Raw genomic sequence first — 13148 nt, 5'->3', positions numbered from 1 at the left:
ATATTCATATAGTGAAACAGAACAAATAGTTTTGAAATTATTTTGACATATAGAATATCAGATACTTTACTCAACATATGTTTAACACAGGGTGATAAGTTTAAAAAATTTTAATGAGAATCTAAAATATTTATTATATTTAATTTCAACTAAAGAATATATTTTCAAAGAATTATGAGCTATTCTATTAGAAATGTCTTTTGTATTATAAAATAAAATATGGGCTCAGAATAATCCTTAGTTATCAGGAAATTGTGAATTCTAAAACATATAACTTAATGTACAAAATAAAAGGCTATTGAATTTTCTAATATAAAGAAAAATATGTAAAACAACTATCCAAATATACAAAAAACTTCATTAATTCTTCAATAAAAGGATTAAAAATATTTTATGAGGTTTTTTTTCTTTCTGTATTGGAATCTCTTAATAGCCTTCTCTCTTAAAGTATCTCAAATAATATTGAAGTAAGTTCTGGATTCCTTATGGTCCTACCCTGTCTTTAGAAGCAATTAATTTTCTATTCACTTAGCATTCTATAATGAAGTTTTACCCTGTGATAGAAAAGTAACTTATTCACACAAATATTTATTTAGAAGTTGTTATATGCTTCATATTTTTAAGAAAGCTTGTCATTAAACATTCCCGTGGAGCTTAAAAAATCATTCCATCATTAAGTTAAAACATTTTTTGGTTTACGTACCAGGTCCTGTATTAGTTTCTGGGATACCAAAACTAAAACCCAACAACAACAATGAGAAATGAAATAAGTTTCAGTCCCTGATTCCTAGAAACCAACAATCATGTGATTTCAATAAGATAATGGCTGGAAATCAGTATGAGTAAGTAATCAGGAATCAAAGCATTGTAGGCTTTGTCAATATATTTTAGCCAAAGACCACCAGAAATGTACTGGAAATTAACAAATTTAGGTTGATATTCCTGTCGCAATAAGAAAGATATCATGTAATAAGGAGCTACTAGTATGGTTATCTAAAAGGATATTAGAAAGTGCTTATTTTCATTATCATATTTCAACTTCAGTTAAGTGACTGGAATCAAGGAAATGGGGTTTTGTTATCTTTTGTTTTACTTGTGTTCTGTATGGAAGTAGGTGTATCTCTATTATTGGTGTCTTTTTTAAAAAAATCTAGGTGGTAGGAGGAATGTAGAGTGGCTAAAACTATCATTGGTAAAGAAGATAATCTGTGATATTAGTAAAGATGATGGATATTTGGTCATTTGTGGTGTCTTGAAATTTTTTTTATCTGTATTCAGAAGAGATTATAAAGTGTTTTTGTTTTTATCCTGAGTGAATGGAGTGACCTTGTCTGGTGCTGTCATTCTTAACAAATGTTCCCATTCAGGAGGAGAACATCAGAGACTAGGTGCAAGTGCCAGAGCAGCATCTAGGAACTCCAAGACCCAATGGAAGGGCCAAGCTACTCTTATTATTTTCTCAAATTATTATAAACAGAAACACAAAAAGATAACATGTATTATTTATCAAGTTCACTTTGGAAAAAATGGTATGAACTTCTATAGGAATACAATGTTAGAGGCAGGGTGAACCAGCTAGGAGATTATCATCTTAAACAGAGGCAAATGCATTAGTTTTAATCAGGGTTGTGGTGATAGGAATAGAGTGAATTTAAGCAGTTTTTAGAGATATGAAGAGAGAGGAAAAATACTAAAGGAGGCTACTTTTTAATTACTAATTTACACTAACATGTGATACTTTCAAGAATTTAAGTAGCTGGAATCTGTTAATTCAGCCAAAAATTCTGAACCATGGTGACATTTACAGAATTAGAGAGGGACCAAGTAGGAGCCTGGCAACATCTCACACTATGTTCTGAAATATGGATTCCCAAATCTTTATGTTTATATATCACATGTGGAACTTGGTCAAAAGCAGATCTTGATTCACTAGGTCTGAAGTTCTATAATTCTAAAAGCTCTCAGATAATGCCAATATTTGTAATCTAGGGAAACACTTTGAGTAGAAAGTTTCCATAGATTTCTGTGTTTAAGTAAATAGATTTGCTCATTATATAAATAATACATATGGTCGATAGAGAAGAAAAATTATGTTTCAGTTTAATGGTTTCATATTTGAAAATATATGAAACTGAAGTTGACAATGGCCTAGGCTATTCTCACTGGCTAAAAATATTTTAAAGCTAGAAATGAATGAAGGAATCAAGTGAAAGAAGAAGAGTTGATAATGCTCAGTCATTTTTAATGGATGCCTAAAAATGAATTAATACCACTCAAGTTCATGAGATGAGCCTCCCATGAGTTCAAAATAACTTACATAAACTGACAGGTGAAGAAGTTAAGAAAATGAATGTACATCTTAACTGGATATCCATCGTCATTACTATGTACTCCTCTCAAGGACTTTTAATACATATATATTATATTTAGTCTGAAGAAAATGTCTCAGTAAATCATTTCATGTCTTATTTTAGTAGGCAATTAAGAATGAAGTTGTTATTTCAGAAAATGAGAGTTCAAGTTGATAAAGGTGACTCACAAGGCATCAGAATACCATTTATATAATATTGTACATTTTTTAGGACTTCCAGGCTGATGTTGACACTATTGATTAAATGCAAATTGCTTCTAGGTAGCCATATTATGACAGGAAAATTTGAATTTATATTCCTAAAATGCTGGTACTCAAATTTCCAGTTTTCTCAAAGCTGTTTTAAGATCCAGAAATAAGATGACAAACAGATAGGTATACAAATCAGATCAATAAAATATTTGATTAGCTAATAAAATACCCAATGTGATTCATACTTTTAGTGCATATATATGCCATATGAATTTTGAGACTTAATTAGAGTGTATTTTTCCTAGATAATTTTCTGCTTTTAGAATTTTTCTCAAAAACTATAGCAAAGAATGTACTTTCAAATAAGCATACTGTGAAAAAAAGACATTTTGCTCATTTTCTATTTTGTTACACATTATCTTTCAGTTTAATTTCATAACTAAAATGTCAATCATATTTTCAGTCTTGAAATTATTTAAAATAGTCTATTATAATGCTAGCAACAGTAGATCTTATAAACCTAATAAGGAATTTTAAATAACTTACCAATTTGTAAATACAAGTACTTGACCCTAAGAAGAACTATAGTGAAATTATCTTTCCTACTTAAACAACCTAAAAAACACATTGTTTTTCCCAAAATATCTTTTTTTGGTTGTTGCTCTCCAAAATTTCCAACCCACAGAAAATATGCCCTTATATCTAAGGTAGTGTTGTATTTGTAGTCATATGATAGACTTTATAGATCATGAATTGGTGCTAGAAAGACTCACTTACATGTGACATTCCTATGACTAAATTTATTTGATATTCATGTTTCTGTAACCTGATCCCTGTATTTATTCTACCTTGTAGATATTCTCTGACAAAATGTTATGAATTATATGCCAATCTGAATATTTTATAATTGTTGAAGTTGAAAAATCAAAGTGCTGATAATCTCCCACCTCTAATTAAATTAATTAAAAAATATATTTGTTGTGAAGTTCCAAACTGTACTATTTCAGATAGGAATAAAATAACAAGCTCTCTGTTATCATAAGTCAATATTGAGGGAGAGTGGACAACTTTTAGTTAACATACAACACATTAACATCTGGAACATACAAACCTGTAATAATTTATGATAAATATTAATAACCATGAAGAATAACTTTTGATAATGCATAAGCAGGGTCTTTAGTATTTCTAAGAACTCTATCTATTATTCTATTGCACTCCAATTTATTCTATTCTGTTCTATTCTATTCTGAAAGCTTCCTAAGACTCAGCCTTGAGATAACAGAACAATATAAGATGGGAAATCATTTGAGTTCATTTTACAAATTTGATCATATACAGTTAAATTATACATGAGTTAAAGAAGATTTGTGATTGTTCATAGTAGCATATGGGAAGATTTTTCTAGAGTGAAGTCTGATTTTGCTTGGTATCTAAAATATTTTATGTATTAAAAACATTGTATCATTTTGCTTTAATCCCAAAACCTCTAATAAAATTAGAGATTTTAAAACCACAGAATTTGAAAGCAGCACAAAAGAGGAAAATGGACTTAATGCAGAACCTACATTGACTTTTTCTTTAAGGTCTGAGAAGTTGCCTTCCTTGCGATAGATTGCAAATTCAGGACTCTGCAACACAGCTTCAGAGCGAGTAATCCAGCTGTGAAGTTCAGTTATATCGACATCCAACCTATGACAGCAAAGAATAAAGTTCATTATTTCTTGATTACATCTTTCTTCTATGTAGAAATAAAAGCAATTTATTCACATTTATCATTCTTCTCACAATCTAAGACTCCAGCCTGATTCTCTTATTACTGCTCATAGCGCCACTATTTCCCTAGTTCAGAGGGCTCACTTTAGAGTCAGCTTTGGTTTAGAGTCTTATGATCATGTAGGCCATTTTATTCACCACAATGCAAAACCATCTAAACAGTATCTCCTATATGCTATCATCCAGCCTCTGCTTAAATGCTTGTACTATTTGAAAAATTAAGACTTCTGAAAATGACTACTTTTTAAAAGTATATATGAGAAACTTAAAATTCCTGTTGGTACACTCAATTGAACCATAATTCAGTTATTTATGCCATCATACAATTTCTAATCATATTATCCCTGGGTTTGACTAGCAACTTGCTATGACAAATGGGATATTATTGACAGTAACCCATGTAAGGGCTTCATAAGTGCTCATACATTGTAATTTGTCCTCTTGGAACACACACTTGGAGAAGACAATCATGATATAGGAAGTCCAATGACTGTGCTTAAAGCATTGTGTCCAATGCTTTTAGTAGGTTTGATTTATCCATGTGGAGAGGCTACATGGAAAAGGATGAAGCAGCTCCTTTGACCTTCTGATCCATCTAAACAGCAATTGAACTAAACCAATGAGTGTTCTAGCTAACACAACACAGGGACAAAGTTCCTGAATTGCAGTGCTGTGAGAAATGGTAAATAACTGCTGCATTAGGCTATGAAATTTTTGTGAGCTATTCTGTTGTAACAAATATCTGGTACCTACCTGCTGTTTTAAAACATTATTTTTCCACAGATCTTTGGAGCTACTGGGAATGTTGATTCTGGTTAGATTATTCAGGTCAAGAAGATCCAAGATACGGAAATAACCTAAGTGTTCTTCAATGGGTGAAAGGATAAAGGAATGTGGTATATACACATACAATTACATACTCTATGGACTTAACAAAAATTAAAGGATTTTCTGGCATTTATGACAATATCTAGGAAACTTGAAGGCACTATTCTAAGTGAAATGAGTCAGACATAGAAAGATTAATAATGCATGTTCTCACTTATATGTACAGTCTAAAATATTTAAACCCATATGATCAGAGAGAAGAATGGTGGTTGCCAGGAGCTAGCAGAGAGAGTGGGTAGTTGAGAATGTGTTGGCCAAAGGATAAAATGTTCCAGTTAAGAGGAATACATTCAGGAGATATACTGTACACCATTGTGGCTATGGTTAATAACAATATACAATATACAATATGAAAAAAATTGTTAAGAGAATAGATTTTGAATACTGTCATTCACAAATATAAGTATTTTATGAAATGAATGTTAATTAGCTTAAATTTAGCCATCTACAATACATGCATATATAAAAACATTTTATGCTATAACAATATGCATATTATTTATAAATTTAAAGTAATAAATTTTAAAAAGAAAATGTAAATAATTCAAGAAAAAAGGAGTTACAGATGAGTTGGAGGGGTGAGGGGATCTCTTTCAAATTCCAGGCACAATTAGGAATGTGTGTCACTTTTTCTCCAGAAAGAGCTCCTAGATTTTATCAGTACCAATAAATATCTATGACAAGGAAATTTAGAGGTCATCAAATGCAAAATTTTTAAACAAACCTTATCCAAACAAACAAAACAAACAAATAAGCAAAAATTCTCAGAACAAAAAAACTTAATTTTTAAAGGAAGTTTGTAGAACCAAAGAAAACATAAAATTTAAGATACCAATGAAGCCTCTTTAATCACCAAGCTGTAACTTCTCCATAACAACTCTTATATACTTGAAATCAACTCTTTAAATCCATTGGAAGATACCTGATAGTCAGTCTATCCCATGCCTAAGTATTTCAGTGGATATTCTATGGTTTTTCCATGTCTTAATTTTCTTAAAATTTGGAACCTATAGGGAACATATCAGTAGCATACAGTATAATCAGGCAAGAATAGACAATTATTTTCTTGGTTTACAATATTTTCATGACACAATCTGTAATTTTATTCAGTGTTTTCATGACAATATTAGAAGGAGGAGGGAGGTGGCAGGGATAGGGGATAGGAGGGTGAATAGTGTGCAGAAAATGTGTACACATGTATGTAAATGCAGAAATGATACCTGTTGAAACTATTCCAGGAATCAGGGAAGGAGAGTGGTGGAGGGAGTGAATCCAAATATTTGATACAGTGTAAAAACTTTTGTAAATGCCAAAATGTACCCCTACCCAGTACAACAATAAAGGGAAACAAATAAACTTTATAAGACTTTTAGATATATAAATTTCTGAAATTGCACCTCTCCTCTACTAAGAGACAGATATCTTTTTTCTGCTACAAAATAATACTAAATACTTACTATGAGACATAGTATTAACTTCATGAATAGCATGAATGAGAATGCATAAGCCCATATCATGAAGAAGTTTGTTTAGTGAAGTATATATTTGATTAAATAAGAATGTTTTAGACCCAGATCTGGGGGCTCAGTTCAAACTGGGACTTTTTGTAGGATAACCAAAATCACCTTTTCAATGAATTAGTATCAAATCAGCATTTAGATTAGAGGTTCTGCCAAGTAAATTTGTTATCTCTACACAATGAAGGCTTTGTGGAGTCAACACCATGGTAACTGTCTGCTTGTTGCTCTGTGAAGATTTTCAGGGAGGTCTGGACATCAGTTGGCATGTAGTCCTAATAATTCAGATCAATTCAAGCAACAGAATGTGAAATCCTACAGAGAAGGTCTTTCTTCTTCAATCTTTTTTGTCTGGTTTTATAAATTTGAAAATGGAATGCACCAGGTGCTTAAACTTCCCTTTCATATAAAGATAGTTTGGAGTATGATTACACTCCTTTTTAATTTACACATTTTAAAAGGGGATTTTAAATATTGCTAGGACAGTTTTGAATGAAGTGTTTTGCTTTGGTAAAACATATCTAGTCATAAGCACATAGATTAATATATTACATTTCCTTTCTGAAATGGGATGAATCAAAATTCAAATGAATTTATGCTACCCTAATGTTTAGACTTCTTTTTTATATCTTCATTATGACACATTGATTTCCTGGGAAATCTGTGAAGTATATATCCACCTCTTAGATGTTTCAAATTCCACTTCCAACCTAATCTCATTTTTATGTTTCTTTTCCATTGCTTATATTTGGGAACACTTCTTTAACTATATCTCTGATTTTCTTTGTAAAACTTTGTCTGCCCCAATATAATATCCAGTCAGCCTACACTCTAATATCTAACATTCAACAGCATCCCTTAGCGTTCTTGCAGTTAATTGTCAGATTTTAGCATGGTTTCCCCCAAGTATACTGACAGTAGACATTCCCATCTCTTTATGTCAGCAGTGAGAATCGAAGAGTGAAGGGGAAGGAAAAGCAAAGTTTGAAAAGGCCTCCCATGTGCTCTCACTGAGTGCCAATGGCCTATATTCAGTGCGAGGCTCATTGACATGTCCATTGCACCATGAATGCAGTCTCTTTCTTAAATCCTACTTAGACTTTGACTTCCAAGTAAGAATTGCACATTTATTTAATTTCTTATCAACTTGGCATTTGTTGCTTCATCACTTTCTGCGGTTTGTCATATAGTTCTCACTTTCCCCTGCTATTGAATATTCTTCACATAGACTTGCTGAGATGCATAGGAAATTAACAGACTTCTGATTTATATCTATATATGCTTATGAATTAGGTGTTAACTACACTTCCCCATGCTTTGCTGGTGGTATTTTCAGGCTTGGGTATTTAATCACCAACTAAAGTTACCAACTTAAAAATGCTCAAGGAAAACATTGAAGAGTTATTTTCAGTATCATATTAAAACTTGGATTCTGTGCATGTATTTTCCCTTCATAAAGTTATTCATTTCTACCCATATTTTTTCACTACTATTAAAACTCTTGTGAAACCACTGTTAATGAACTGATATATGGTAAGTTGCTAATAATTGGCCTCTACAACCTCAGAATCTGTCCACCAATATATGGCTTATTATTTAATCTCTTCATACACTTCACTCTGCACTTAATGTATTTCGGTCTATATCACAGTCTCTATCCCTTGAATCCAGTCTACCTTTAACTAACTTAAAATATTCTTTATCTATTAAGAAAATTATGACTTCTTATTCTCTATTCACCAAACAATTCTTCTTGTAATAATTATTGATGAAATTCTGTCCTATTTTCTTTAAGCATATCTTAAAATCTCATTTTGTTATTTCGGATTGCCAATAAAGTGACAATTTCCCCTCCTGTACAAACACATTACTCCTGGGGGGGGTGAATTCACCTGTGATACAGTATAAGAACTTTTGTAAATGTCACAATGTACCCCCAGTACAATAATAAAAAATCAACAAATAGGAAAAATGAGCAAAATACTAAAAGTTAAAATTTGTAAGGTACCATAGTACATAACAACCATGTCTATGATTGCTTTTATTTGAAGAGTTCATTTCTACATTATAAATGTTATTCAAAGAACTATTCCCCTTTCTGAAAGTTTCAATATATCAAAGGTATGATGCATTTGTAGCAAATACTCAGATAAATGGTCCCTCAAAATCATATTGCACAAATCCATTCAATCTTGTCCAGGTGAATGTCCCATAAAGGTGATGCAAATAAGTTCCAATTATACAGTTTTATGAACAACATTGGGAGATATCTGTGTGGGTATAAACATTTAAAATAAATTAAAAGACAAAAGCACAGAAAAAATTTCAAAGAACTAGTGGAGTGGCTCAGGTGGTAGAGTGCCTGCCTACCAAGTGGGAGGCCCTGAGTTCAAACCCCAGTACTGCCAAAAACAAAACAAAACAAACAAAAAAACAAATCAAAGAACTAGAGAAATACTTATATGCTTTCATTTTAAAAAGTTGTCAATTCTGAATTTCAATAGTCTATCATTGCACAGTTCTTGTGCTGTACAATAACTATATTAATTATGTCAGAGGAGTCTCATAAGGGGCACTGACTGTGTTTCTTTCACATTATCTGTACAGTGACTGCCATGCAAAATATTAAACTGAGATGACACATTTGTGTAAACTTTAATTCAGTCACTTTCCATTTAGCATTTGGAATTCAGCATTCCCAAATGTGTAAACTTTGAAAGTAAAAATCCTCCAAGCTTCCTAGATCACTAGTGATCTAGGTTATTGATGGCCACTTTACATATTTAAACCTCTTTGCACATCAAGTTTCATAAAATCTTATGAGCTTCATCTTTAGAAACCTAAAGCTAAAGTGTTGACATCACTGAAATATGTGAACTTTTGCTGGGTCTCAGGGCTCTAGGCTTGAATCTTATCAACCAATTTTTTAGTGTACATTTTAATTAGGTGGAAATAGGTTTTCCTATTAATGAAAACTAGGAGTCTTTTTAGTATTAATACAGAGAATCATTTTGGACTTCAAATTTTTAAATGTTCTTTGCTATATTGTTTTGGGGGAAGTACTGGGGCTTGAACTCAGGAACTTCTATGCTTGCTGGCAAGGTGCTTTACCAATTGAGTCACACCTCTATCTTCTTTGTTACAGTTTTCATCCTCATTTTTCATCTTCAGATTACTTCAGAAAGCATTTTACTCCCATATTATAATACAGGTACTCTACTGATTGCAGACAATCTGGGCATCTACCATTATTATTTTCCAAGGCTCTGATCAAGGAAATATCTCTTCTGTGAATTTTTTCATGAACAACTTCTCCTTAATGCTTTCCCTTTCAACTTTCCTACTACACAAAGACACTATGCTTCTTTTATTATATTTGCTTTAAAGATTGAATAAATGGAACACAAGTTAAGTATGAATCAGAGATATGTAAAAATACCAAATGAAATCTGACATAAACTGTACAATTAGGACTTTGAGATGTGCTAAATAGATAGTAATTATTGCATTTTTAGAATTATGAGGAAAAAAAGGCCACATTTAGCTAATAGCCCTCGAAAATCAAGATTTTTTTTGTGTGTGTATTTTCCTTGGTGAGGGGAGGGTAGATAGGGTCACATGATAGTCTGAAATATGTTAGTATTTAGTATATTTGTGTTTGCATGTATTTGTATGTTTAAAAGTGTTATTTAATTATTTAATTTTTGCAGAAGAAATTTAGGTCATAACCTAACACTTTTTAATGTTTTTAAAATTGGGCAGGACATCAAGTGCCTTTTCTAGAATAAGCTAAGTACAATTTGGTGTTTTTTGTTGTTTTGATTTTATTTTAAAAACTTTTTATCAGAATATATTACTTGTACAGATGGGTTTTATTTTAACATTTCCATATATGCTTACAATGTACTTTGGTTAGATTCACCCCCTCGATCATTCTCCTTCATTGTCACCCCTTTCTTAAAACACTTCAACAGATTTCATTCTTGTATTTTCATACTCGCACATAAAGTACATAGACCATATTCACATTCCTTTGCCCTGTCCATTCACACTCTCCCCTCCCAATAGTACCACCCCCACATATGACCTGTTTTACAATCCTGTCCTTCAATTTTAAGTGTATATTTATTGTTTAAAGGGATTTCACTGTATATGTCACACATGAATATATAATACTTTAATCAGATTAACACCTTCTATTGTTCTCTCTTTTTCTATCCGTTCTATCTATGGTCTTAATACTCAACAGTTTTCAGTAATTTTCAATGAAGCAAATTGGAAAATACACTGAAGTGGTTTTAATTTTTGGTCTTTACATTATAATCTTGTGTAAATTACTTAACTTCCCTAGTCTTTGCTTACTTCTTCATTTAAATGGTAAACCAAATTAAAAGCTACCAATAAACTGGTCTTGAGTTAAAACTTACAAATAATTGAAAAAAATTAACATAAATATGCTTATTTATCTCTGTCATTAAAAAGACTTTAACCTGAAATACAAAGCTGAGGTCAGCTTTGCATGGATTGCAGCTTTGATATTCCAGTCACATTAGTCTACTCATCTTACAAACAAACCAAATTAAATCTAAGGATGTTCGAATTCCCACTTATAACAAGAAGCCTATTAACACTTTTCTGGAGTTTACATGGTACCCAAAATAAATATATATGAACAAATACCATCTTCAGATAGTACAAACTACTGCTATATTAACATTCCTATCAAGCAACTTATTCCTTATGTTTACATGGTTTTAAATGTATTTTTAGTTTTATATGCATAAACTTAAGTGCATTGCTCATAAAATAATAATGTTTCAGTACAATAAAATTTAATTATTCCAGATTGCACTGAAATGCATCTTTAAAAGATACTAAAAAATCCATTTCTCTGTAGTTTACCTTGTTGTAAAACAAACCTATTTAATGTGTAACTGAAAATCTGAAGTCTAGACCAAACATAAAATCTTGTCCAAAATTGTGTCTTCTTCATTGTTAATTATGGCATACCAAATTATGTATGTTTAATGTATATAAACTACTGACATCTATGGAAAGGTCAGTGATTTAATATTTTTGAGGTACTAATGCCAGAAAACTTCTATTAGTTATCTGGCATTGATATCAATCATTATATCTCTAGGATAGATTGTACTATACAGAATAAAACTTCTGCAGAAATATTGTTTCTCAGAAAAGTTAAAACATAACCAAAATATTTCAATATTTCATATATATAATGACTTTAAAATAATCTTTCTACCTAAATTAATATTAAACCTCTACCATTTCATAATACATCATTAATGATAAAGTGTGACATGATTACAAATAAGTCTTTTTAATCTTCTATACATGTAACATTCAAGGAAACTATCTCAATCAGTCAAAACTAAAGAAATTCTCTCAATTCTAAGATGTTGGAACCACAATATTAAATGAATTAGTCATAATGCCAAGGACTGTGAAAGCATACAGATAAAATTCCTGTGACCCAGAGATTTGGAAGTACAATTTTGGTAAGCCACAGATGCCTGAAGCCCATTTTCATTTTCAATAAATTGAAAGTCCCTTTGAAACACAGTTCTGTGCAAGAAATCACCTTAAAACAGTGATTTAAGTGGAAATATTCTCTTAAGTGATAGATGAAATATTGTCATAGTAATAAATCTATGATCATACAATATAATATGCTTGAGTTGAAAATACAGAACCATTTATTTTAAAATAAAATTTGAAGTTTATTTAAAATGATGAAACCAAAAAGGAAAGCTATAAATGTCCTTGTGAGAAATAAATGTGAGTCACTAGAGGGCACACATGCCCTTTCAGAGGCTGTCTGGGGTTCAATTTGGCTTTCCTTTCATATTCTTATCTACATAATGGTTACATGGTGACAAATGGATTCTTCATGGGAGGTTTCTTACACAGAAAAATAAAATGCCCAAAGATATAGATAAAATGGTGTACAAAGTATATGTTAGTAAAACACCTTCAGATGCACAGGTAAAATGCTTTCAACCATTTTGACACACACATAAAAGTATCTTGAAGTTATATATATAGAATCCTTTGAGAGAATATGTCCACAGTTTAGGGAGACATTCTTAATTCATATAATGTAGTGGCATTTTCTTGACTGTGTGATTCAATAGTTTTCCCCAAGGTCATTGATTTTACCTAATTTTTTAATGGTTTATAAATATGTGGGCTCTCATGCTCTACAAATATGCTCTATAAATCCCTATATCATCTAGATTAAGTTTTTTTAATGTTAAATTTACGGTAAATCAAGTTAAAGGATAAAAAGGAAAGATATAATTTTAAGCATTTTGATGGTGTCACATGCTTTCAGGAAGAAAATTTAATCTCACTTGCAACCCTGAATGTTATTTATTACAGTT

General features: G+C 31.3%; 1 protein-coding gene across 12 annotated transcripts in view; it reads right to left on the bottom strand.

Annotated features, from left to right (window-relative positions):
* Dmd (dystrophin) overlaps positions 1 to 13148 on the bottom strand; it is a 2168746-nt gene that overhangs the window by 1389385 nt on the left and 766213 nt on the right. For all 12 annotated transcript variants that reach the window (XM_074062730.1, XM_074062731.1, XM_074062740.1 and 9 more), the window contains one exon: positions 4132 to 4255. In XM_074062730.1, coding sequence (XP_073918831.1) covers positions 4132 to 4255 — 124 coding nt within the window. The remainder of the gene's footprint in view (positions 1 to 4131; positions 4256 to 13148) is intronic.

Source organism: Castor canadensis, chromosome X (genome assembly GCF_047511655.1).
Source record: "Castor canadensis chromosome X, mCasCan1.hap1v2, whole genome shotgun sequence".
Classification (NCBI taxonomy): Eukaryota; Metazoa; Chordata; class Mammalia; order Rodentia; family Castoridae; genus Castor; species Castor canadensis.
The sequence above is the reverse complement of the archived record's forward strand: the minus strand, read 5'-3'. Positions and strand labels throughout refer to the sequence as shown.